Here is a 23,295-nt window from a genome sequence, read left to right on the forward strand (position 1 = left end):
AGTAAGACTTATACAGCCAATCTCATATTACAAGAGTGAAAAATAAATGTTGCTTCATGTAGTAAAGCTTCTAATTCTTACCACCAATATCTGTCTTGTGAAGCATGGTAACCTTTTGTGTGTCCAAATTAAATAAAAAAATGTGTCCCTCTAGGCAGCCGACATATAAGTTAGACGTTGAACTCCAGCACTGAGAAGCAGGACGGACTGTACGTTGGATCTCTTCTTTTGGCTTAAACACAAAAAACACCAAATGAAAATGAGTATACATATGAATGTTGGATACAGTTTAATTGGCTTAAGTTTGGTATGTTTATGTTTTGTGTGGCGACATTCAAATATAATGAAAAGAATACTATAGCCTTAAAGCCCGCCGTAGCGGGCTATAGCGGCTATTAAAGGCCCGCTGAATCGTTAAAGGCCTGAGCCGAAGGCGAGGGGGCTTTAACGAGACAGCAGGACTTTAATTGCCGGTATAGCCCGCTACGAAGGGCTATAAGGCTATTAGAACATTCTGCCACTAGAGGGAAGAATGTTCTAACAAATTAAACAAAGGGTTCTCAAAGCTCGAGGGGATATAAATCCCCTTGAGCTTCGAGAATCCTTTGTAGAACAATGGAGCTCCCGACAGTCTAATGTTCTAATTATCATTAACTCCAATTTGCATGCCCTTTACAGTGGAGAATGTATACATGACAAGGATTAATTCAGTTCTAATCCAAGAGGCCAGTCACTCATTGCTGGTAGTTCATTTCCCAAGATACAGTCAATGAGCTTCGGGGACTCACAATGACCCTTCTCTGGGCCACGTCCTCACCCCAACCTAGGGACACCAGAGCCATAGGGTGGACAAAGTCCCGCCCATGGGCCTGGGTTACCCTACACACCTGTTCTGGTGGGTACTGTTCTGGGGAAACCGACCTTTCCACCACCATGGTCTGACTGTTACAGGTATTCGTCAGAGCACTGATAGGGACTTCATTCACTGTGATCTGGTGAACGAAATGACTCCCACCATCAGGAATTACATGCTTACCACCTGGGCCCACCTCCCAACTAAGAGACACTAAGTCATGCTCTACCCTCGGCTCTTGTAGATTACCTCTCATGAAGGCCATTCCTGTGGAGTTCCCACCAGTGAGTGGTCTCCAGGTACAGACCAAGTTCCTCTGTCTGTGCCTTAACTGGGAACAGGAAAAGCACTTGAGCTCGAAAAAGGGTGCCCTGGGTCTGTGCCCATTAGAACCTCCCCTCCCCTTATTTTCAGATTGGGCATGGGAATCCTTCTCCCCACACTAGTTTGTAACTTAATTGCTTTACTCAGGACCCCTCCCTTGCTCTGCTGGGGTGAGGACACCTGAACCAACTTCTTGGGGACACTCCCTGGCACCCTGGTGCTGATCCAGAGATCTGCTTCCTTCACAAGCTCTCTGGGTAGAGTGAGCTTAGACTATACCAGGCGTTGGTGCAGCTCTGGGAAACAATTAATGAACGTGCGCTCTTTCAAAAAGGTTGTACAGCTCACCATAAGTACCCATTTTACTACTTTTCACCCAACCATCAAATTACTTACAGGAATGCTCCACATAATCCATCCATGACTGGTGAGACAGCTTCTGGCTGTCTCTAAATGTGCTTTTCTGGGGTAAGAACATATTTCACAACCAGAGTTTCTTTCATCAAGACATACTTCATCTGATCCTCCTTTCCCACTGCCACTATCATATCCCTGCCTGAAGTGGGCAAATATTTCCACAAATTACCCGCCCAATCCTCCTTACCATCATCTCATAGGTCTCAACCTTTTTATCATTGTCAACTCTCACCGCATAGTTAGGCCAGGTATTTAGGGATGTAGACCCTCCTACCTCCTCTAGGCACTTTTGTATTGTTGCCACCACCCTCACTGTACTATGTGGCTCTCCTGGCCTTTAAATCCAGTTCTATCGGACTCAATTCATGAGCCAATAAGGCCTTTTTATCTTCCAAGGCCCAACTTTTCTCCTCCAGGGCTATCTCAGCCCTTTTTTCCTCAAGGCCATTCTGATTTTTTACTCTTGAGCAGCCCGTTTTATCTTGGCCAGCTGCAGCTTCAGCTCTGTCCCTCTCTCTCTCTCTGCCTTCGTGTCGTCCAATTCTCCAGTGGTCAGGTTACTAGAGTACACATTGCTCCCTGCTCTAGATCCATCAAGGGATCTAACTGCTGTGGCCCATCTCCGTTCTCTAGCTCTGGGGACATGCCCAGGATATTTTCTCCTTCCTCTTTATCCTTCTCTTCTACATCATCATCATCCTCCTGCTCCTCTGATGTAGACTGCAGCAGGCAGACTTCCTCCCAGGTACTAAGGGCTATCTGGTACTCTAGTTTCTTGGTGCCCATGGCTATCTTCAGCCCTTTCTCCTTGCAAAACTTTTTTAGCTCTGCCACAGTAAAGCCTTCCATGTTGCTGATGTGTCCTTCAATTTTTGCATATAAAATATCATAGCCACAAAGTATAAAGCAGAAAAAAGGATACAACTGCCCAATTAAAAATGAGGGAAATTTGAAGAAAAAAAGGATTTTGATGTCAGATTATACAAGGGATATTTGGATTCACACAAATCACTGAATGGTATGGCACAAACACAAGTAATGGATCCCACCACTGAACACCAATGTAAGAAAGTGGGTTATTATTTGAAAGTTTGAGAGCCCCACTGAAGTAAAAAACAATCATGGTCAGTGTGAATGACAAAAGTCACTAAATAAACCTGTGCTTAACCTTCTGGTAGCTTGGCAGAAAAGCAGTCGCTTTAACTTAGAGGTAATGTGTAAATGTTTATGCATAACTTAAACAGCAGTAAAGTGAAAACACAACACAAAACAAATTCCAAACCAATTTAGGGCAATACAGTGCATTTTAATAAATAAAATGACACCAGAACAACAAAACTCCAATCCCCAAAACCGGAGATATGAATTTTTATAAATGTCAATAAAAATAGCACCAAAAAGCAGAAAGCACCAATTATGGTTATCTGGTCTTGATGAACCAGGGCAAAGTCAAAAGTTCAGGTGGCCCGCAATGGAATGCCAGTTGGATATAGGGACCAGGGTCCTCCTGTTGGAAAGTTTACTTTGCAACTCAGTCCTCTTGCCCTTGAGAAGCACTTGTCGACCAAGTCAGCAGGGGTCAAGCTGCAAGCTGGGTCCGGAGAGGGGCTCGTTAACTGCGGGTTGTTGAAGTATCAGTCCTCAGTTGAAATTTCACATTGACGGTGCAGTTGTAATAAGTGCAAAGAGCTGGTCGACCATCTGAACTTCGCAATGGAAGGAAATCCGGGCGGTTCTTGTGAACTCGAAGAGCTCTGGGCAATGACGTCTGTTTCCGAGGTCACAATTGCAGTCAGATCCAAGTCCACATTGGCCTCGGTAACGTCTGCTTGCATTCGCGAGGAACCTCGATTGATTAGAAATCAAGGACCCCTCATTTACCATTTCAAGGTAATCTTGCTCTCTGTGGGATGGTAAGTCAGACATGAAGGCTTTCATTTCATCCCATATTTAGTTGTGGTATCTACCGAATGATGCTGCCACATTAATATTTCTCAAATGAGTGGGTGCTGTGCCACACACTTTTTTGCCGATGGCATCCATTCATTTGCTCTACCAATATGGAGAAGTCGTAAACTGGGGAGCCGAAGCATGGTTATGCCTCATTGACATCATAATGATTGAATCTGGTTTCTGATCGGATTTTAGGAAATTCAGGTCTGGCTATTAAGATCTGTATTGGTGTGATAGCTTTTACCAAGGCTGGGGTTAGAAACTTATCCTTAACAATATCCAAGAGGCCAGGAAGCAGAGGAAGAAGCTGTTGTGGAGTAGATCTTGTTTTTTTTCCCCAAGATCACGGACACTGCCAGCTGGGGTGTAACAACCGTAATAGTTAGCTTCAATGCACTTCTCATTAGGGCGTATTGAAAAGTCATGATATCATCCACTGAAGATACTCTAGTTGGAGACTGAGGTGGAGCAGTTGGAGTGTATGATGAATGTGAATTGGAATCAGGTGATTCAGATTGGGATCTTGAGCAAGAGGCAAGAGATGGTCATGGATCTTCCATAAGAAGGAATCCTTGGTGGCAGAGATCTAATTGGAGAGGGAGCCTTCCATTTTCTAATGGGTGGCATAGATGTGGCACTAGAAAATTGATGTACGGGATGAGACAGATTTAATGGTCATAATGGTACCTGTAGAGGATTGTCTGCTGGTATATTAGGACGTTTAGGCGGAAGCTCAGTATCTGTTTGTGGCAACTGAGACCCTGACTGATGAGAACATGATGACTGAGAAGAGGGAGATCCTAACCATTGCGAAAAAGGGGATGAATTACTTTTATGTATCCTTGACGTCGAGAGGGGTGGCATTGACGTTGAGCAGATTCTCTTTTCAGGAACCGGTGTCATTGAGGAAGCATGTCTCTTAGACGTCAACGGAGGTCTTGAAGTTGAGTGATGGAACAATGATGCAGACCAATGGGATCTTGATGTCGTACTGTCGATTTTCAACACTGATCTTAACTGATGCATTGGTGCCGTCGTACTCTTCAATGTCAACAGCGTTGTTAGTATTTCGTTCGCCGTCTTGGATGTCAAGCGATGACGATGATAATGATGTTGCGTCGATGTGGAGCCCTCTTTTGATGGCAAACAAGACGGGCCAATACCTTCGACTTAGGTGAATGACATTGATGAGAGTGGTGTCCATACCAATGTCAAGAGGAAGACTTTATGCTTCTAGATCTCACTCTTTGGGAGTCTATATCTGATTTGACACTTTTCTGTAGCGTCATGGGAAGATGACCTTTCCATTATATTTCTTTTCCTTCTCTCATGCTCTGCTTTCATATCCTGCATCCAGCCATGCAGTCTATTGCCTTCTCTGTCTTTAGGTGTCCTTTTTGACATTTTAATGCAAATTTCACATCCTTTAGTAAGGTGTGTAGGTGAAAGACACTACACAGACCTTATGAGCATCAGAGCTCGTTTTCTTTCTAGCACATGATGGGTATTTGGTAAAAAAGGCAGGCATTCAGAGTGAAATTCCGGTCAGAAAACCAGACAAAATGAATGTAATCAACAGTGGAGATATCATATTGTCGAGTACTAAGCTTTTGGAAAAGCTAAATATATGAAGGGAAAAGATTTGTAGGTAAAAAGACTGCTCAGGTGTTGAGAGATCGAGCCCAGAGGAGTTGGAAAAAAGAATCAACACACTCAGGCAAACTGTCACCACAGTGCAATGCGGGATAGGGTGTTTCTGAGGTTCTTAAAGGTTCAGTCAGGTCTCTTTTCAAATCTCTTCAGTGATTCATCAGGCTGTTTTTCCTTCTTCATATATATAGACAGCCTTCCATGACACAGTGTTGATCATTCAGAGCCTCTTCTAAATTTTGCCAAGCACCTCTCCTCAGCACTCAACAGGAAAATACAGCACTGAAAGTCTAAACTTAGACTAGATGGAAAATTACTTTCAGTGATGAACATTCTTCAATGCCCATTTCCTGGACTGTGTGATTTATTGCAGCAACAACACAGAGAACAGCTACGCGTTTCAGGCTAACTCGCCCTTGTTCACACTGTAACATTGCCACACATGAAATGCTTTTTTTTAATATTTGTTCAACCATGTTAACACCCACTTCTAGTGACATCACCAGTCATGTGATACAAAATAAAAAGTGAAGAAATACTACTACTTGTAGTTTAAGCAGCAAGGATTTTTGCACATTTTGAACAATAGAATATAGCAGGATAAATCCCAATATGTCAATATATGTAACAAAAATCAACAAAGAATGATGACATATGTTTTAAGATAAATGTTAAAACTGTGTCTAACTTTTATTTCATATGTATGACAGAATTGACAGATGATAACTGTATAAATACATTTCTATAACGATGCCTAAAGACTCTAAAACTGGAAGGGTCTTATATATTAAATGCCAAAAACGTGTCCATAGTTACAATCTCCATGTGCAAAATACAGCCAAGCAGCAATAAATGGACAAAAAGTGCAATAAAGTTGTGCAGACATATGTGCAAAGTAAGCAGCAAAAAGTGCAACGCTGACGAGATCAAGAGACAACATCATATTTATATTAAGAGCTTCTCAGATCCCTGAGATATAATCGCTACATAATTTCTATGATTTTCATACACCTCTTAAAAACAGTCAGTATCAAAAAGTATCAAAAAGTTAAAACCCACAACCTAAAAAAAAAAAAAAAAAAAAAATATATATATATATATATATATATATCATGAATATATATATATACACAATACTTAATACACGCAGAGTATCCCTGCAATATTATAAATAGTAGTATAAAAAGGTAATCAAAAAATACATACTATGTAGAAATATAATATTACGAATATATACATCAAGGAATAACACAGTAATCATCACGATAAATATGTAAGTATAAATAGAGAGATACAGATCAATCACAGAAAGACAGAATAGCTACACAGTAATCAGAGTGCCCACTGATAACATCCTAATCCACCACCAACTCAACCTTCAATAGGGAACCTAACTGAAAGGGAGTATATAGAATAGGGTGGGAAGGGCTGTAAGTAAAATATACCAGTGGCTAAAACCTTTACAGAAAATGATGCATTTCTTCTAAATTGTTTAATCCATTAGGCCAACGGCTATCAAATTCAAGTATCATTTTAGTTTCAAGCTGTCTTAATAAAGCTTCTCGATCACCTCCTCTTTTTAATGGAGGAATCACCCCCACCACAAAGTATTTTAAACAAGACAAGTCTATATATATATTTAAGGATTTAAGGACCCAGAATGCAAGCGCGCGCGCAGCGGGTGCGCCAGAGGCAAGCCCGTCTGCGCCCGTCCGCGCCAGGACGGGCCCAAGGGCTAGGGCCTCTCCTCAATCTCATATTTACTCCATGGACACCCTCCTGGCGTTAAGAACTGGAAATGAGGCGCTAGCCGAGTTCACTTCAGCCAGGTTACGGGAAGAATCCCTCTTGCAGGGAAGGTGCGAACATACACGGCCTAAGATGGTGCCACACTCTCATACGATCCAGGGGTTAAAAGTTGCAATGCTGAACACACGCTCCTTGCAAAAGCACCATCTGGAAGTGTTTTCACTCCTTCCGGATGACGACATTGATATTCTTGCCCTCACCGAGACCTGGTTGGGGGCTTCTTCCACCCCGGATGTTCTTGCGGCACTACCATTGGAATATGATGCATTGTGGTATAACCGCCCTAAGGAGTGTAGGGGGGGGTTGCTATACTATTTAAAAAAACTCTCAGGGTCACACAGGTTGTTGCGGAAAACTGTGACAGTGCGGAGCTACTGGGCATAAAAATCTCATTAAAATCAACATGCATTATGATGGTGGTAGTATACCGCCCACCAAAAAGTTCCCCAGATTTTAATGAAGCCTTCTTGGAATTCTTAACTGATCAGGGTTCTAGATATAAATCTCTTCTGGTGGTAGGGGACTTCAATTATCATTGGGGGAAGTTACCCAGAGACCCTACAGAGACAGGGTTTGACACCAACCTGACCTCACTACATCTGCGCCAATTAGTGGTGGGCCCTACGCATGTCAAAGGCCACACGTTGGACCTGGTTTGGTCCTCTATATCCCGGGCAGAGATAATCGACGTCAGCCCTTGCATATGGTCAGATCATTCCCTGATCAAGTGCTGGGTTCCGTGCGACTTCTCACCGGCAACGTCTGATCGACTTTGGAGAAAGGTCCGAGCTTGGAAGAAGCTGGAAGCTGAGTCTCTGACTTCCATGCTTCTCTCTATTCCACCTCCAGAGAGGAGCAAGGGAAATCTTGATTCAGACACCACAGCCCTCATGGCCTGGATTCGCGCTGCCTTGGACACTCTTGTCCCTGAGTGAATGGAGAGAACCAGAGCAAAAGGGAAGGGAGCACATTAGTTTGATGCCTCGCTTAGAGAAAAAAAACAAGTTCTTCGACAAGCGGAGAGAAGGTGGAGACTCAATTACAGTCAGGTTGAGTCTGAAAATTACAAAGTACTTCTGTCAAAATACAAGGCTGATATACTATCGAGGAAGGCAGCCTTCTATGAGGAAAGAATTAGACGTGCAGGGAATAAGCAAAGGGAGATATTTGCCATCCTCAGGGAACTAACGCAGTTAGATGGTAAAGCCCCTGCAAATGATCGACCGGATTTTGATACCTTACAGAGGTTTTCCTCCAGAAAATACAAGACATCATTAGGGACATCTCAAAAACTCCAGCTGATCCTTTTCTCCCACCCACCCCTGCCCTCCAGGAGTCGACCTGGAACTTGAACAGCATCCGGTGCTTGGATGCAGGGAGTTTGTCAGCTATTGCTCGCCAAATTAAGTCAGGATCTAGTATGGACCCATGCCCCCCGAGAATATTTCAAATGGCCTTGACCGGCCTTGAAGGACAGCTGCTAAGCCTATTAAATGAGTCATTAGAGTCTTGTTATCTCCCAGCGAACTTGAAGGAAGCCAGGGTTATCCCCCTCCTGAAGAAAGCAGGAGCGGACATTAAGGCTCTAAAGAACTACAGGCCCATCTCCCAATTGCCCTTTTTGGGAAAGATCTTGGAAAAGCAAGTCCTGAATACGCTGGCCAGCTACCTGGAGGAGCATGGTCTACTTCATCCAAGGCAGGCGGGCTTCCGGCCGCAGCATAGTACGGAATTGGTTATGGCCACGGTCGCTGACGATCTAAGAATCAGGGCAGATAATAAACAGCCTTGTGCCTTGATTCTATTAGATCTGTCAGCGGCATTTGATACGATCAGCCACACCATCCTGCTTGACCGTATCGCGAAGCTGGGAATAACAGGGCAAGCATTTAAGTGGCTTAAATCTTTCCTTACTGGCCGGACCCAAAGAGTGCAATTGGGAGACCAAATATCTGAGGCCAATTTTGTGACCTGGGGCGTACCCCAGGGGTCCGCACTATCCCCCCTGTTATTTAACATATACCTTCAACCTCTTGTGGAGGAGTTAACGCATAGGAATTGCAAAGTCTTTAACTATGCCGACGATACCCAACTGCTTGTCAGTTGGAGAATTCGAGGGAGGCACAGGAATCGGTAAAGAACTTACTCAGATTCACTGTAAATTGGATGGCCAACAACCTTCTGAAAGTGAATGCCGAGAAAATGGAGGTGTTGGTTATTACCAATCTAGAAAACCCCTGGTGTGATTTGTTCAGGCCCTCAGAATTAGGGAAAACACCAACTCCAGGAAGAGTGGTCAAAAGTTTACGTCTGAAGATTGTTGCAGACCTTTCTATGGCCCCCAAAAGTCTCAGTTTATGACTATAAAAGGAAGATCTTACAATACACAACTATGTTCTTCAGTAGTCACTTCCAGGGAGGAGCAAAATAGACATGGAGCCCCACAATGCCACGTACCGGCCAAGGGGCTATGCTGATATATCTTTCAGATTTGGTTGGCAGAAGGTGAGGATCAGCGGTTAATAGTATCCATCAGAAAATGAGAGTAGAAAGATATATGGGATCCATCAAATTTGGGCATACTCTTCTACTCCTCCAAGAACTGCTTTCATATTTCAAAAACTTGTATCAGCAGAACCAATACCTTACAGATTTTTTTAAAAACGCAAAGTTAATTTAGGGTTACAAGAAAAGAACAGCCTGAAACTGTCATAATATAAATTGCTTCTGAAATCAGTTAACGGGTAAAGAGAAAATAATTTGAAAATATTGTAGCTTAAGTTGTTTAGTTAGACATGGGGGACAGGTTCACAGATCTTTTTCTGTGAGCATATACATGTTACTCCTGGGTCAAGCGTGATCTGGGCTTGGAATTTCAAGATTAGTAGAGACAATTACTTTTGTTAATCTGCAAGCACCCTTATTTTCTCCTAAATCATTGGTATGAACAATTTATCGGAGGAGGATGGAATTACTGATGTTCCAAACTGACTTATCTTGGAGTGAATGCCGTGATGACCTTTCTAACTGTCGTATTAATTGCCTGATAAAAGGGTGACTCCTTCCAGTAGCCATTGTGCCACACTGCATTTAATATATACGTGAAAGGTGACCAGTATCTCCTTTAGAGGGCCTGGTTAGGAGGGAAAAACCTTCTAGGAAACATTTCTAGTTCTTTATTATAGATGATTAATGATGCAGGACTTGATAAACAAGGCACCAACACTACCATGAAAAAGGACTGAGAAGAACAAGTTATTTACTATCAGTAATGCTCCTTCTCGTGAATTCTCTATATAACCACAAACACTGCACCTTTATAATATCCCCAGGAGCCAGACTGGATATGAAGAATTTCTCAGTAATGTTCGGTAGATGGTGTCATGTAGCTCTACACTGCCTGGGAAGTGATGGAGCAGAGCCTGGGAAGTGATGGATCAGCACACCCCTGTGCGCTGATGTCACATTCTTGTGTATTTCTCCTTCCACACCCTCAGACATTGAGCGTGGAGAGTAGAGCACATTTTCTGAGAATGTGTGCTTGCCTTCTGATATGGGATGTTTTAGATGGTAAAGAAGTCACTCAACCGAATGGGGCAGTTTGAGTACAGTGATCCACCAGAAAAAGCATTACAGAAGGTTAGTAACCTTTTCTTCTTCTGGATACTTCTAATCACAGATTTTTCACCTTTAGAAATCATAGCACAGATGTATCTCACAAAGTTGGAGAGTCCGTCGGATAAACTCAGATCAAAAAATCATATAGGGCCAAGCAGGTACAGTGACCTTCAGGCTGGATCAGACTGTAATGGCATTAGTAATGGCATTAGTGTTTTGGGAACAGAAGTACCACCACGTCACAGCTTGGCAAATGTCCAGTAAAGATACCTAAGCCTACTTTCAGGAACATTTTATTTTTCAGAAACTGAAGGTAAAAAAACTCTATGTTCTATGACCTCCTTCCTTACATATAGAAGATTCCTCTAGGCAGCAATAACCGCAAAAATGCCAGTGCTGGCTGGAGCAGAAGGGGAGCATGCTTCTCACCACAATCTGATTGCTTTAGACACACACCCTTCCCCCACCACCATGGGTAAGGCTCATGCCCAGGTGTAGCATGACTGTAATAAGGTTTACTATTATTGGTTTCATGTTTACATTCAAGACATGAGTGTGGGGCTTTTGTATTGTCTATATGAGTGAATTATATCTAAACAGAAAGAACTTCAAAACAAAGGGGACTGGATTGCAGGGTACTCTGAGATACATGGTACAAGGTATCATGGGCCAAGAAGATGACACTCAGGATACAAAGTCAACAGAACAACTTGAATGAGTCAGAATGGCTGACAAAGGTTTCAGTTTTAATACAATTACCAGGAGCTGGGAGGTGTTCAACCAACTCTCGAAGGCGTACATCTTTGAGCGGATGGCTATGTATAAACTCTCCTCCCACCTCACTATCCAGCTTCTAAACCCCCTGACAAAAAAGCTCAATCGTGCCCTAACCCCTCTTTAGTCTAAGATAATAAACAGCTCCCTGATGAGGAGTTATGCCAGACTACCTCAAACTAGGTCAAGTCATGCCACTGCTAAATAAAACGGGTGCAGATCCGAATTTACTCAATAACGTCAGACCTGTCTCCATTCTTATCTACCTACCCAAAATTCTCGAGAGATGTGTTCTCTTACAACTCAACCACTACATTGACAACAACAATCTCTTGGACCTTCATCAATCAGGCTTCAGAAAAAGATGCAGCATAGAACCAGCCATTCTGAATATAGTAGATGACTTACACAAATCCTTGGATGCAGACCGATGCTGCCTATTCATACTCCTAGACCTATCGGCGGCCTTCAACACAGTCGGCCACAAGCTTCTCTTGGACTCCCTTCAAAAAAGGATGGGAGCAGACATGGTAGTCTTATGTTGGTTGACATCTTTTCTACAAAACCGCTCTTAACAAATAACCAGTTACCACAGACATCATAAGCACTGGTCTAAAAAAGGGAGGATTGAAATGTAGTACTTGCATTACAATGCTCATGGTTCTCCCACGTTATGCCCACTTGCATTCCAGTTCATTGTTTCTATTCTATTCAGGATTTTATGTTTATCATTGTTCTGCATCTATTTGGACTTTATTTTCATAGTGCTCGCTCTTTTATATTTAGCATGTTTTTGATTTTGTACTTGAATATTTTATTTTTCCTCCCTTGCTATGAACTTTTTGCTTGCCTTTTCACAAGGTGCAGTTCTCTTTTTGGTGCCTTATCTTTTAGCAGGCTAGTCTTTCTTCATATCCTTCATCAGCACTATTTTTTTCTTCAGCAGACCACCACATACTCCTTAGAAGACTCTTGATCTGCATCATTAAGGCTGCCATGAGACAGTAGGATGTTAAAGACGTCTAGCTGAACACTTAGCTTCTAACACTCATCTCAGGTGTTAGAACTGGGATCCCTCTCTGTACACAAGTATCAAGCTACCCAGTATAAAATGCCTCCTCTTGATCGACACTTACAAGTATACAAGTACATTGAATTTGCCGCCACAAGGTGAAGGTCATCACCCCCCCATCAACCTCTATTGATACCCATTGGCCGAAAGTAGAGTCCACTTCCACAATGAATGAATGATATTTAATTTTGGTTACTGAAAACCATTCACTTCCACAATGATATATTCAGCAATCCCTTTTGCATCACAACTATAAAGCACAATAGGGCAGACCGAGAAACACAGAGGAGGTTTAACAAAACCTTTAAAGTCACACTAGCACTGAGGATCTAAGAAGACCTCTGAAGGCAAAATCGTAAGTAATCAAATTGGTGGTGCACAGAAGAGAAGCAGACTCACTGCCAGTCCCCACAGTCTTGGAAGTGTGCTAACATTTAAAAAATACTGTTTTTTGCTAACAATGATGTACTTTTGTAGGGTAAAACCAAAAAGAAGCAGGAGTTAGGTATACAAATTAAACTGGGTACAGAGAATGCGTCAGCAATGTGCGTCATGAACAGCCTTAAAAGCAGCACCCTGAAATATGTAAACAACAAAAGGAGCAATAGAGCAATTCGGAGAGTGTCAGGAATTCACGATGCATCGTCATTCCTTAACGGAAACAGTACATGTGGATATGTACTACAAGGTAAAAAAAACAGTAAACTTATCAGATTCTAAGAAGGAACAGAGACCTTCAAATATGGTTAGAACATTTGTAATTAGGATAGGAGGGATCTGGAGCGTCATTTAAAAAGTACTGCTAAGGTCAAGAGAGGGCAAGAACACATTAAGTTCCGAGAACGGCAATGAGGATTAGATGGTTTAACACTTTTTGTCTCCTTGCAGGCCCTCTTTTGTTCAAGAGGATTTACCAAGAGTGGAAAGACTATGAAAGACCTTGCTGGCAAGCCCACTACTTGGCATTTTGTACTACATGTTCCTTCCTCTTCTGTGACAACTTGTGCATGGAGGGTCATTCTGAAGAGTAAGCCCTTACAAGTGATTAATGCAGGGTCATAGCGTCCACAGATTGTATCATAATACCCTTATCAGGGGTAAAAATGGTTGACAATTGCATGGTTCACACATGTGACGGAATGTTGACTTTGGACTGGAAAGTACATGCTAGGAAGCCTGGAGCGAGCGAGGGCCACTGAAGAGATCGAGGACCACTGAAGAGAGCGAGGACCACTGAAGAGAGCGAGGGCCACTAAAGAGAGCGAGGGCCAATGGAGAGAGCGAGGGCCACTGGGGAGAACGAGGGCCACAGGAGAGAACGAGGGCCACAGGAGAGAACGAGGGCCACTGGAGAGAACGAGGGCCACTGGAGAGAACGAGGGCCACTGGAGAGAACGAGGGCCACTGGAGAGAACAAGGACCACTGGAGAGAACGAGGACCACTGGAGAGAGCGAGGACCACTGGAGAGAGCGAGGACCACTGGAGAGAACAAGGACCACTGGAGAGAACGAGGACCACTGGAGAGAGCGAGGACCACTGGAGAGAGCGAGGACCACTGGAGAGAGCGAGGACCACTGGAGAGAGCGAGGACCACTGAACAGATCGAGGTCCACTGTAGAGATCGAGGTCCACTGAAGAGATCAAGAACCACTGAAGAGATCGAGGACCAATAAAGAGATCGAGGACCAATAAAGAGATCGAGGACCAATAAAGAGATCGAGGACCAATAAAGAGATCGAAGACCACTGAAGAGAGCATGGACCACTGAAGAGAGCATGGACCACTGAAGAGAGCATGGACCACTGAAGAGAGCATGGACCACTGAAAAGAGCATGGACCACTGAAAAGAGCATGGACCACTGAAAAGAGCATGGACCACTGAAAAGAGCATGGACCACTGAAGAGAGCATGGACCACTGAAGACAGCATGGACCACTGAAGACAGCATGGACCACTGAAAAGAGCATGGACCACTGAAGAAAGCGAGGACCACTGAAGAAAGCGAGGACCACTGAAGAGAGTAAACACCACTTAACGAGAGCGACGACCACTGCAGAGAACGACGACCACTGAAGAGATCGACGACCAAAGAAGAGATCGACGACCAATGAAGAGATCGACGACCAATGAAGAGATCGACAACCATTGAAGAGATTGACGACCACTGTAGAGATCGAGGACCAATGAAGAGAGCGAGGACCAATGAAGAGATCGAGGACCAATGAAGAGATTGAGGACCACTGTAGAGATTGAGGACCATTGAAGAGAGCGAGGACCAATGAAGAGAGCGAGGACCAATGAAGAGATCGAGGACCAATGAAGAGATCGAGGACCAATGAAGAGAACGAGGACCACTGGAGAGAGCGAGGACCACTGGAGAGAGCGAGGACCACTGGAGAGAGCGAGGACCACTGAACAGATCGAGGTCCACTGTAGAGATCAAGGTCCACTGAAGAGATCAAGGACCACTGAAGAGATCAAGAACCACTGAAGAGATCGAGGACCAATAAAGAGATTGAGGACCAATAAAGAGATCGAGGACCAATAAAGAGATCGAGGACCAATAAAGAGAGCGAAGACCACTGAAGAGAGCATGGACCACTGAAGAGAGCATGGACCACTGAAGAGAGCATGGACCACTGAAGAGAGCATGGACCACTGAAGAGAGCATGGACCACTGAAGAAAGCATGGACCACTGAAAAGAGCATGGACCACTGAAAAGAGCATGGACCACTGAAGAGAGCATGGACCACTGAAGAAAGCGAGGACCACTGAAGAAAGCGAGGACCACTGAAGAGAGTAAACACCACTTAACGAGAGCGACGACCACTGCAGAGAACGACGATCACTGAAGAGATCGACGACCAAAGAAGAGATCGACGACCAATGAAGAGATCGACGACCAATGAAGAGATCGACGACCAATGAAGAGATTGACAACCATTGAAGAGATTGAGGACCACTGTAGAGATCGAGGACGAATGAAGAGAGCGAGGACCAATGAAGAGATCGAGGACCAATGAAGAGATTGAGGACCACTGTAGAGATTGAGGACCACTGTAGAGATCGAGGACCAATGAAGAGAGCGAGGACCACTGAAGAGATGTCAAGGCAAGCAGTACCGGTACTCACTTTGTCTTCCTGCGATACTCTCAGGAGCAGAATGAAGAATTATTGCTAATGGAAGAGTTACTTATCTCTGGTACCGATATATCTGGTAGAGACACAGTCTAGCCGCAGATTCCTTAACTTAGAATACCTCCCCAGGCGACACACTGGATCTGGAAACTCTTTTTCCCCCCAGCAATACCTCTGCACGCCGGGAGGCGGTGTCGTCCGGCTCCGTCCTGACATCATCCACGGAAGTGACGTCAATGGAGCCATATAAGGCCCTATTGGTGTGCTGACATAAGTTTTCTATAGGAAAGGAAACATTTCTGCGCCACAACACGGAGCCATGACAAAAACTGCGATAGCATAGGAACAGTGTGTGATAAAAGATTTAAAAAAAATCGTTTAAACAACAATGATAAGTAACATAAAAATGAGAATCATATTATGTAGAATGATAAACAATAGTAAATTGAGACACACCCAGTACCATGAGGGAACTGAAAGGAGCCCACAGAGCACTTGCTGCAAGCAAGGGTATACGTGCCATGCCGTGCCCCATCTGGAAGGGGTTCCGGCTGCTGCACGAAAGATATGACAAGACAGTCCCAGCCCGGCACCACAGTAGGTAGGGTAAAAGAAACACTACACAGAAGCAACAGGTTGCAAGGCAAGTGACTAGAAGTGAACGACCCGACGAAAGTACACTACACCCTCACTTCTGGGATCAAGGGACTGCCATAGAGGAAGGAGGCACAGACGTGGGTGGTGGGAGGGAATGAAAAACATAAGAACTCTAAGCATGAAGAACACAGGTGGAGCAACTTGAGAAGGCAGTGAAAAGCAGAACGTGAACAGCTTAAAAAATGTGGACGAAGTGGAGAGCCAAAGGCCTCGATAGCCGACCAACACCCCCTGCACCAAGGAAGGTGCCAGAACACGCCATCAACCAAACATTAAGACAGAGGGGAGGCCGAAGGGCCCCACACAGAAGGCACACCTCCGGAAGACCATGGCTAACAGAAAGTTGGGCTAGGAAGAAAACACTACCTGAAAAGGTCTTGGTAGAGCGGGGAGGATGGGTGGGCATTAAGGATTCTGCCGCTAGACTGTGTCTCTACCAGATATATTGTTACAGAAGGTAAGTAACTCTTCCATCTGATAGGGACATCTAGCCACAGTTTCCTTAACTTAGAAAAGATACCAAAGCCATACCCTAGGAGGAGGGTCTGCGAGACAACCATCAAGTTCCAAGAGAACCGATTCGTCAAAAAACCGACGATACATGGTGGGAACCGCAATGCCTGGGTAACTGAGCACAGAGTGTTGTTTGAATACCCCTCACACACCAACAGGCCCCTTGGTGTCATGCTTCATCATCGGGGCCTTCGCACCCCTCTACGGGATGCGGCATGCTGCGACTCACGAATACGTAGGAGCACTGATAGTGAACTATGTGTTTGTGTGTGTGAGAGGGAGAGTGAGTGGTGAGGTGAAAAGTGAAGGTTAAAAAATACCTGGCTCGTAGGAAAAAATATTTATTACGTCCTCGGCTGGTATTATTAAAAGGGGTGCAAGATGAGGTTGTCAGTTATACGTATTAGGGTATATCAACCTCGGAAGTGCGTCGACATGTTTCGGAGTATAGGAACTCCTTCTTCAGGACGAGGATATGCACAACTATACTCACCTTACTCACATGGGGTTTGAATGTAAAAGTGTATTCTACAAAAAACACAAGGTGAAATGTACCTATAGGTGTTATTATTTGAATAAGCTCTGTTGCGCCCAATTGGGGTTGAAGATACAGAACCTGTAGGATAAACAAAAGCATAATAAACATCACAGTCGGACCTCAAGGATCAGGAAAAAATAATTCCATACAAGGGAGGGTAAAGGTGAACCAAAAAATAAGGTTCAAGGACCCTGTGGAAAAAAGAAGAAAAAGAAGGACACACAATAGACACAGACATACACTAATGGAAGAAACGCCAACATTCTTCCCAGACATGGACTATGGAGGAAGCAAAAGATATTCATAGATGTGGCTTACTTATGGACCAAGGTTAGTTGACCTCATGAGCCTTAGCGTAGTATTGGGTGTTCCTTCCTCACTGCTCAAATTAGCAACCTATAAGATGTTAAAGGTTGGTTTTAGCGTCATGGATATACAGTAACCCTGAATATCCTAGTGGGTACACCTTGTTTGACCAACAAACCTCACGGTTACTGCACGACCTAGTAGGCTGCCTTCCCCTCAACGCGGCTCAGACGATGTGTCGAGACGTGCTGGCCTGTCTCCTTATATACCGCCAAAACTGCTTCAATTAGGTAGTAATTAGAAACGGAATGATGCCCAAAGAAGGACAGAGTCCCTCCACAAGGTCCGGTATTGAGCGCTGGACAGGGGCGTATTGGCGGTGATAAGGCGCATGCGCTTAAAGTAAGTGTTCCGAACTGCGCAGACACCTAAAACCAATGTCATCCGTACGTATGCGGTGAAGCTCATGGAGCTGACTAGGAGGTTCCGCACACGTTTCCCAGGCGCATGCATATGAAGCCAGTTTAGAATTCTGCGACCCTATGTGGAGACGCTAGTCGTTCGCGCATGCGTGTTAAGAAAATGGGAGCTGTTGCGATCTTATCAGCTAACTGGACAGTTGGAACTATGCAGAATCTGCACATGCAGGGCGGCTCGATAGTTTGTTGATGTACTCAGATGGACATGGTGGTGCTCATATGGTTAGAGCTGTTGGAACCTTACTAACCGTCCAAAAAGGGTTAACTAAACATAATCTGCACACACAGAGCGGCTCGTATCAAACACTCAATATTTGTCTGATAACAACAAACAACCAATATAGAGGTGTTCATGTGGTTGGAGGTTCTGCATAGGTTTTAGTTCAGCTTATACACAAAGAGCCAGGACAGGGTGGTGTGCATTTTAAAGAAGAGCCCAATAGGTTAAGGTGTATCAGCGCAATTGGTTCCAATGAATAGAGTCGTTCAGTCCAGCGGTGTCCGTACCCAGACGGAACACCCACCTCTGCTCTTTTTCGAATAGACCAACATCCGTTGGTAATTGTTCAATCACTGTCCAGTGTAATTCGTTCACACAGTGTTGATACTCCAGGAAATGCGCTGCCATTTTTGTAGTTGATTTCTTACATCTTATGTTGCTCTTAAGTTCATTAATCCTGATTTTGACAGCCCTTGTGGTCATGCCCACGTATTCCTTGTCACAAGGGCATGTGATTAGATAAACAACGTTCTTACTATTACAGTTAGTGAACGTTCGTTGTTCCCATCTAGTGCCATTCATGAAAGTAAGGGTCTGACTTTTTTTAGTTAGATGACAGCTGTTGCAGTTCCCACAGGGATGGTGTCCATGTAGCCCCTGCAACCTTGTTTGTTGTTTTTCTGTGGTTGGTGGTCTTGTGTGAACAAGAATGTCTTTTAAATTCTTGCCCCGCCTGTGGGCAAACAAAGGTTTCTCCAAATCGAGCGAACCGCTCATCAAAATGCGCCAGTGTTTATTTACCAGTTTTGAGACTTGGTTCGAAACTGAACTGTACGTTGTGACACAGACTGTTCTACTGGGAGTGTTTTCTCTGGCAGGTTTTTCTTCAAGGAGAGCCTCTCGTTGTTAATTCTTGCCCTTTTCATTGCTTTTTGAATGACCTTGTCTGGGTATCGTCTTTGTTTCAGTTTTTCACTCAGATCTCGGGCTTGGGTCTTGTATTTGGCTATGTCGCTGCAATTGCGGTGTAGGAACTGTCCGTATGGTAAATTCTCCCTCAGGTGACGTGGGTGGAAACTGTCAAACCTGAGGAGACAGTTCCTCGCCGTTGGTTTGAAATGAGTCTCCGTTTTTAACAGACCTGCCTCGTGATAGATATTCAAATCTAGAAAAACCATCGAATCACTGGACATTTGGTGGGTGAATTTGAGAAAAAGATTTTGTGTATTCAGCCAATTCATGAACTCAGTGATTGATGGGCCATCCCCTTCCCAAATCACCAGAATGTCATCTATATAGCGTCGCCAAGTGCGGATTCTTCCCCTGAAGGGGTTGCTAGGGTGGAGAATCTTGGTGGATTCTAGATGGTGAACGTATAATCCTGCCAGGCTCGGCGCAAATGTACTCACCATACTAGTTCCATGACTTTGCCAATATAGAGTGCCCTCATATTCAAAAAAGATTTTAGTTAGTGCTATCGAGATACACTCCATGACCACTCCACGGGGGGTTTGATATTTCCATTGGTCAGAATGTAGTACCTCCTCAATGATCAGTAGTGTCTCATCATGCGGGAGGCTCGTGTAGAGACTCTCTGCATCAAGGCTCAACAACATCTGTGAATCTGGGTCAAATGGATGGTTCTGTAGTATCTGCAGGACCGCTTTAGTATCCCTCAGGTACGTATCTGTCGCCTGCACCAGAGGTCTCAAAATGGCATCGGCAAGTGTAGACAGTGGTTCTTAAATTGACGAAATGCCGGACACAATCGGCCGGCCTGGTGGACTTTCTAAGCTTTTATGGACCTTTGGTATTGTGTAGAAGTAGGGGGTGCGGGGATTTTTCTGAACCAGGAATTCCGACTCTTTTTTAGTGAGCCAGTTGTGCGCCAAAGCCTCCTCAATCATTGCCCCTATCTGCACACGTAGAGATTCAGTGGGGTCTTCCACAAGAACCTGATAGTTCCTCCTGTCGGAGAGTAGTCTTCTGCATTCTTGGTCATATGCAGTTGTAGTGTGAATCACCACTGCCCCGCCTTTGTCTGCAGGTTTTATGGTGAGTTGTTTGTTCTGTGTGAGTTTTCTTATCGCCTCATTCTCAAGTTTACTCATATTTTGGAAAACATTCTGCTTAGTGTTCAATTTACCGAGTTCAAGCATGATGGCATTTTCGAATGCCAGGACTTCAACAGGAAGTTGATTGTCCAGTGGTGTAAAAGTAGATTTCGGTTTCAGACCCGTATCTGAAGTCTCTTGGGATGGTTCTTTGTTTTTAAAGAAAGCCCTCAGCTTGATAGTTCTAATGAAATCTTGCATCTCCTTATGTAGAAGGAATGAGTCAGGTTTGTTAGTAGGGACATACCCTAAGCCCTTGTTGAGTACCTCGTTCTGTAGGTTAGTTAAGGGCCAGGGAGTTATGTTGATGACTAAGTTCTAAGGGTGGGCGGGCAACTTCGCTACGCCCACGAAGTGGGCATAGTGTTGCCTACTTCGCCCTTTGCAAAGTAGGCGAAGCAGGCAACACTACACCCACTTCGTGGGCGTAGCTAAGTTGCCCGCCACCCGCCTCCCTCCCACCCTCCCTAAATGCTTACAATAATTTATAAAATAATTATAAAACCACTTACCGAATATTAGCTTGGAAGGCCAGGGCAGATCGTGTTAGGAACCAGATATACGGATTGAGGATACAGAGCTCTGGCGATATATCATCAGATAGCGGGGAGATTCTGAGTGAAGTTAAAACCTATATGCAAAATCTATATATGGGGAGCAATGATAAAACATCTTTGGAAGAGGTAGCTCAATGGCTGGAGGGAGTATGTATACCCGCCTAACAGAGACAGATAGCTCATTTCTAAGCTCACCAATTAAGGAAGGAGAGGTACACGATCAACTTAAGAGGATGGCCAGCGGTAAGGCTGCAGGCCCAGACGGGCTCCCAGTCGAAATTTACCAAATAGGTCGGAAATTTTAGGTCCCATTTTAACGGCCCTTTTTAATGGAATACATCTAGAAGGAGATCATATACCCCCGACTTGGTCAGAGGCAACAGTAAACCCTGGTTTTGAAACCTAATAAAGACCCCTCATTGGTTGAGTCGTATAGGCCAATCTCGCTGCTGAACGTGGACTATAAAATCTTTGCAGGGGTTTTGGCAGCGAGATTGGCCAAAGTTATTAAGACTATTGTTCATGAGGACCAGAGAGGCTTTATGCCGGGCAGACAATTAAATGAATTGACCTTTCAGGCCATTGCGGCAATTGACTTTGCTTCAGTGGGGGAGGTACCATTAAGCACAGTAGCCATAGACGCCGCTAAGGCCTTTGATCAAGTAAGTTGGATGTATCTGTGGTAAGCTCTGTCAAAGTTTGGCATACCGACTAACTTTATAACATCAATAAAAGCGTTATATTGCCAGCCCAGAGCTAAATTCTTAGTAAATAACTTACTTACAGACTGGGTTAAAATTATACGTGGCACTAGACAGGGTTGTCCCCTATCCCCCCTATTATTTAATTTATACTTGGAGCCCTTTGTTATCAAATTACGATCAGATGATCTAATTGAACCTTTTCGCCTGAATGAGTTAAATTTTAAATTTGCCCTATATGCTGATGACCTCTTAATGTTCACATCTAATCCCGAAACATCAATCCCTCAATTATTTCATCAAGCAGAATCATTTGGAGAAGTTTCCGGGTACAAAGTTAACAAAGAAAAAACTGAGGTCATGCAGTGGAATCAGGAGGTTAGGTTTCCTGGTGTAAAGACCCGTATGAGATATCTTGGCATCCAGCTTGTACAAAACATTACAGAAATACCCAAAGCTAATTTGGAGAGGGTACTTAAGGATATCAATACACTTTTACACCGTTGGTCGGGACTGGCATTAAACATCTTTGGTAGAGTGAATCTGTTGAAGATGATCATCTTACCAAAGATCACCTTCCTCTTCAATTCGATACCTCTTTCATTTAGCGCCAAAGATATTGCCAAAATACAGGGACGGATAGGGTCCTTTATTTGGAACTCCAAATCGCCCAGAATTTCTATGAAAAAACTTAGAAGAAAGATTAAGACAGGCGGGCTTGCTTTGCCAGACATTCTCCACTACTGTCAAGCTTTTCATTTTAAAAACTTTAGGTCAATGGCCGATAAAGCAGACACATCTTGTTTGGGTCAATTATTCCAAGCTTTGTTACATAACATTCCTCAAGGTAAAGAATCCTTTTTATTCAAGTTCGGAGACCCGAAGTTCTACAAGAAGGTCAGATTAAAGGTCTTGGGAACAGCTTTGAGAAATTGGGTGTTTGCCAGGAAAAAAGTGGACATTTCTTACTACACTCCCCTTGCCCCCATATGGGATTCGCCGGGAACACCCGAATGCCTTAGGGATCAATTATCGATTCCTCTTAGAACAGCGGGCATTGGACAGTGGCAAGATCTCATCGTAGACTCAAGACTAATGGAGTGGGATTCATTATCCAAATTAACAAATGGAACCCTTACTAGATTCAAATTTTATCAGTTATCCAGCTGGTGTAGTACTATAACTTGGAATCTTACAACGAATTCTAAATTTGATCTAGTAAAGAGAAAAGAGAGCTGGAAAAAAAAAGTTTCCTTTTGGTACGAGGCACTAAATGAGAAAGATCAAGCCACGGAACCTGAAATTAATAAATTATGGGCAGAAGCAATAGCTCTACAACATGGCGACTTACTAGGTCTTTGGGGAGATTCTTTCAAATTGTTGCATATGGTTGTTAAATCCGCCCCTTTAAAGCGAAACCACTTGTTCACATTATATAGAGCGTATTTTTCACCCAAGAAGCTGTCCAAGTTTACGAATACTGAATACTGTTGTTTGCGCTGTAAGCTTTCCAAGGCAGACGACATACATATGTTCGTTGAGTGCCCTAAACTATCTCTCTTTTGGTCCAAAGTAGAGGAGTTTATAATAGAAGTGTGCA

At 43.9% G+C, this 23,295-nt stretch overlaps 1 protein-coding gene across 2 annotated transcripts in view; it reads right to left on the reverse strand.

Annotated features, from left to right (window-relative positions):
* The window catches only part of CFAP43 (cilia and flagella associated protein 43), a 922,989-nt gene that overhangs the window by 812,954 nt on the left and 86,740 nt on the right, over positions 1 to 23,295 (reverse strand). For both annotated transcript variants that reach the window (XM_086922745.1, XM_086922746.1), the window contains one exon: positions 82 to 232. In XM_086922745.1, the coding sequence (XP_086778871.1) occupies positions 82 to 232 (151 nt within the window). The remainder of the gene's footprint in view (positions 1 to 81; positions 233 to 23,295) is intronic.

The sequence above is a fragment of the Lissotriton vulgaris genome, chromosome 5, assembly GCF_964263255.1.
Source record: "Lissotriton vulgaris chromosome 5, aLisVul1.2, whole genome shotgun sequence".
In the NCBI taxonomy this organism is placed as follows: Eukaryota; Metazoa; Chordata; class Amphibia; order Caudata; family Salamandridae; genus Lissotriton; species Lissotriton vulgaris.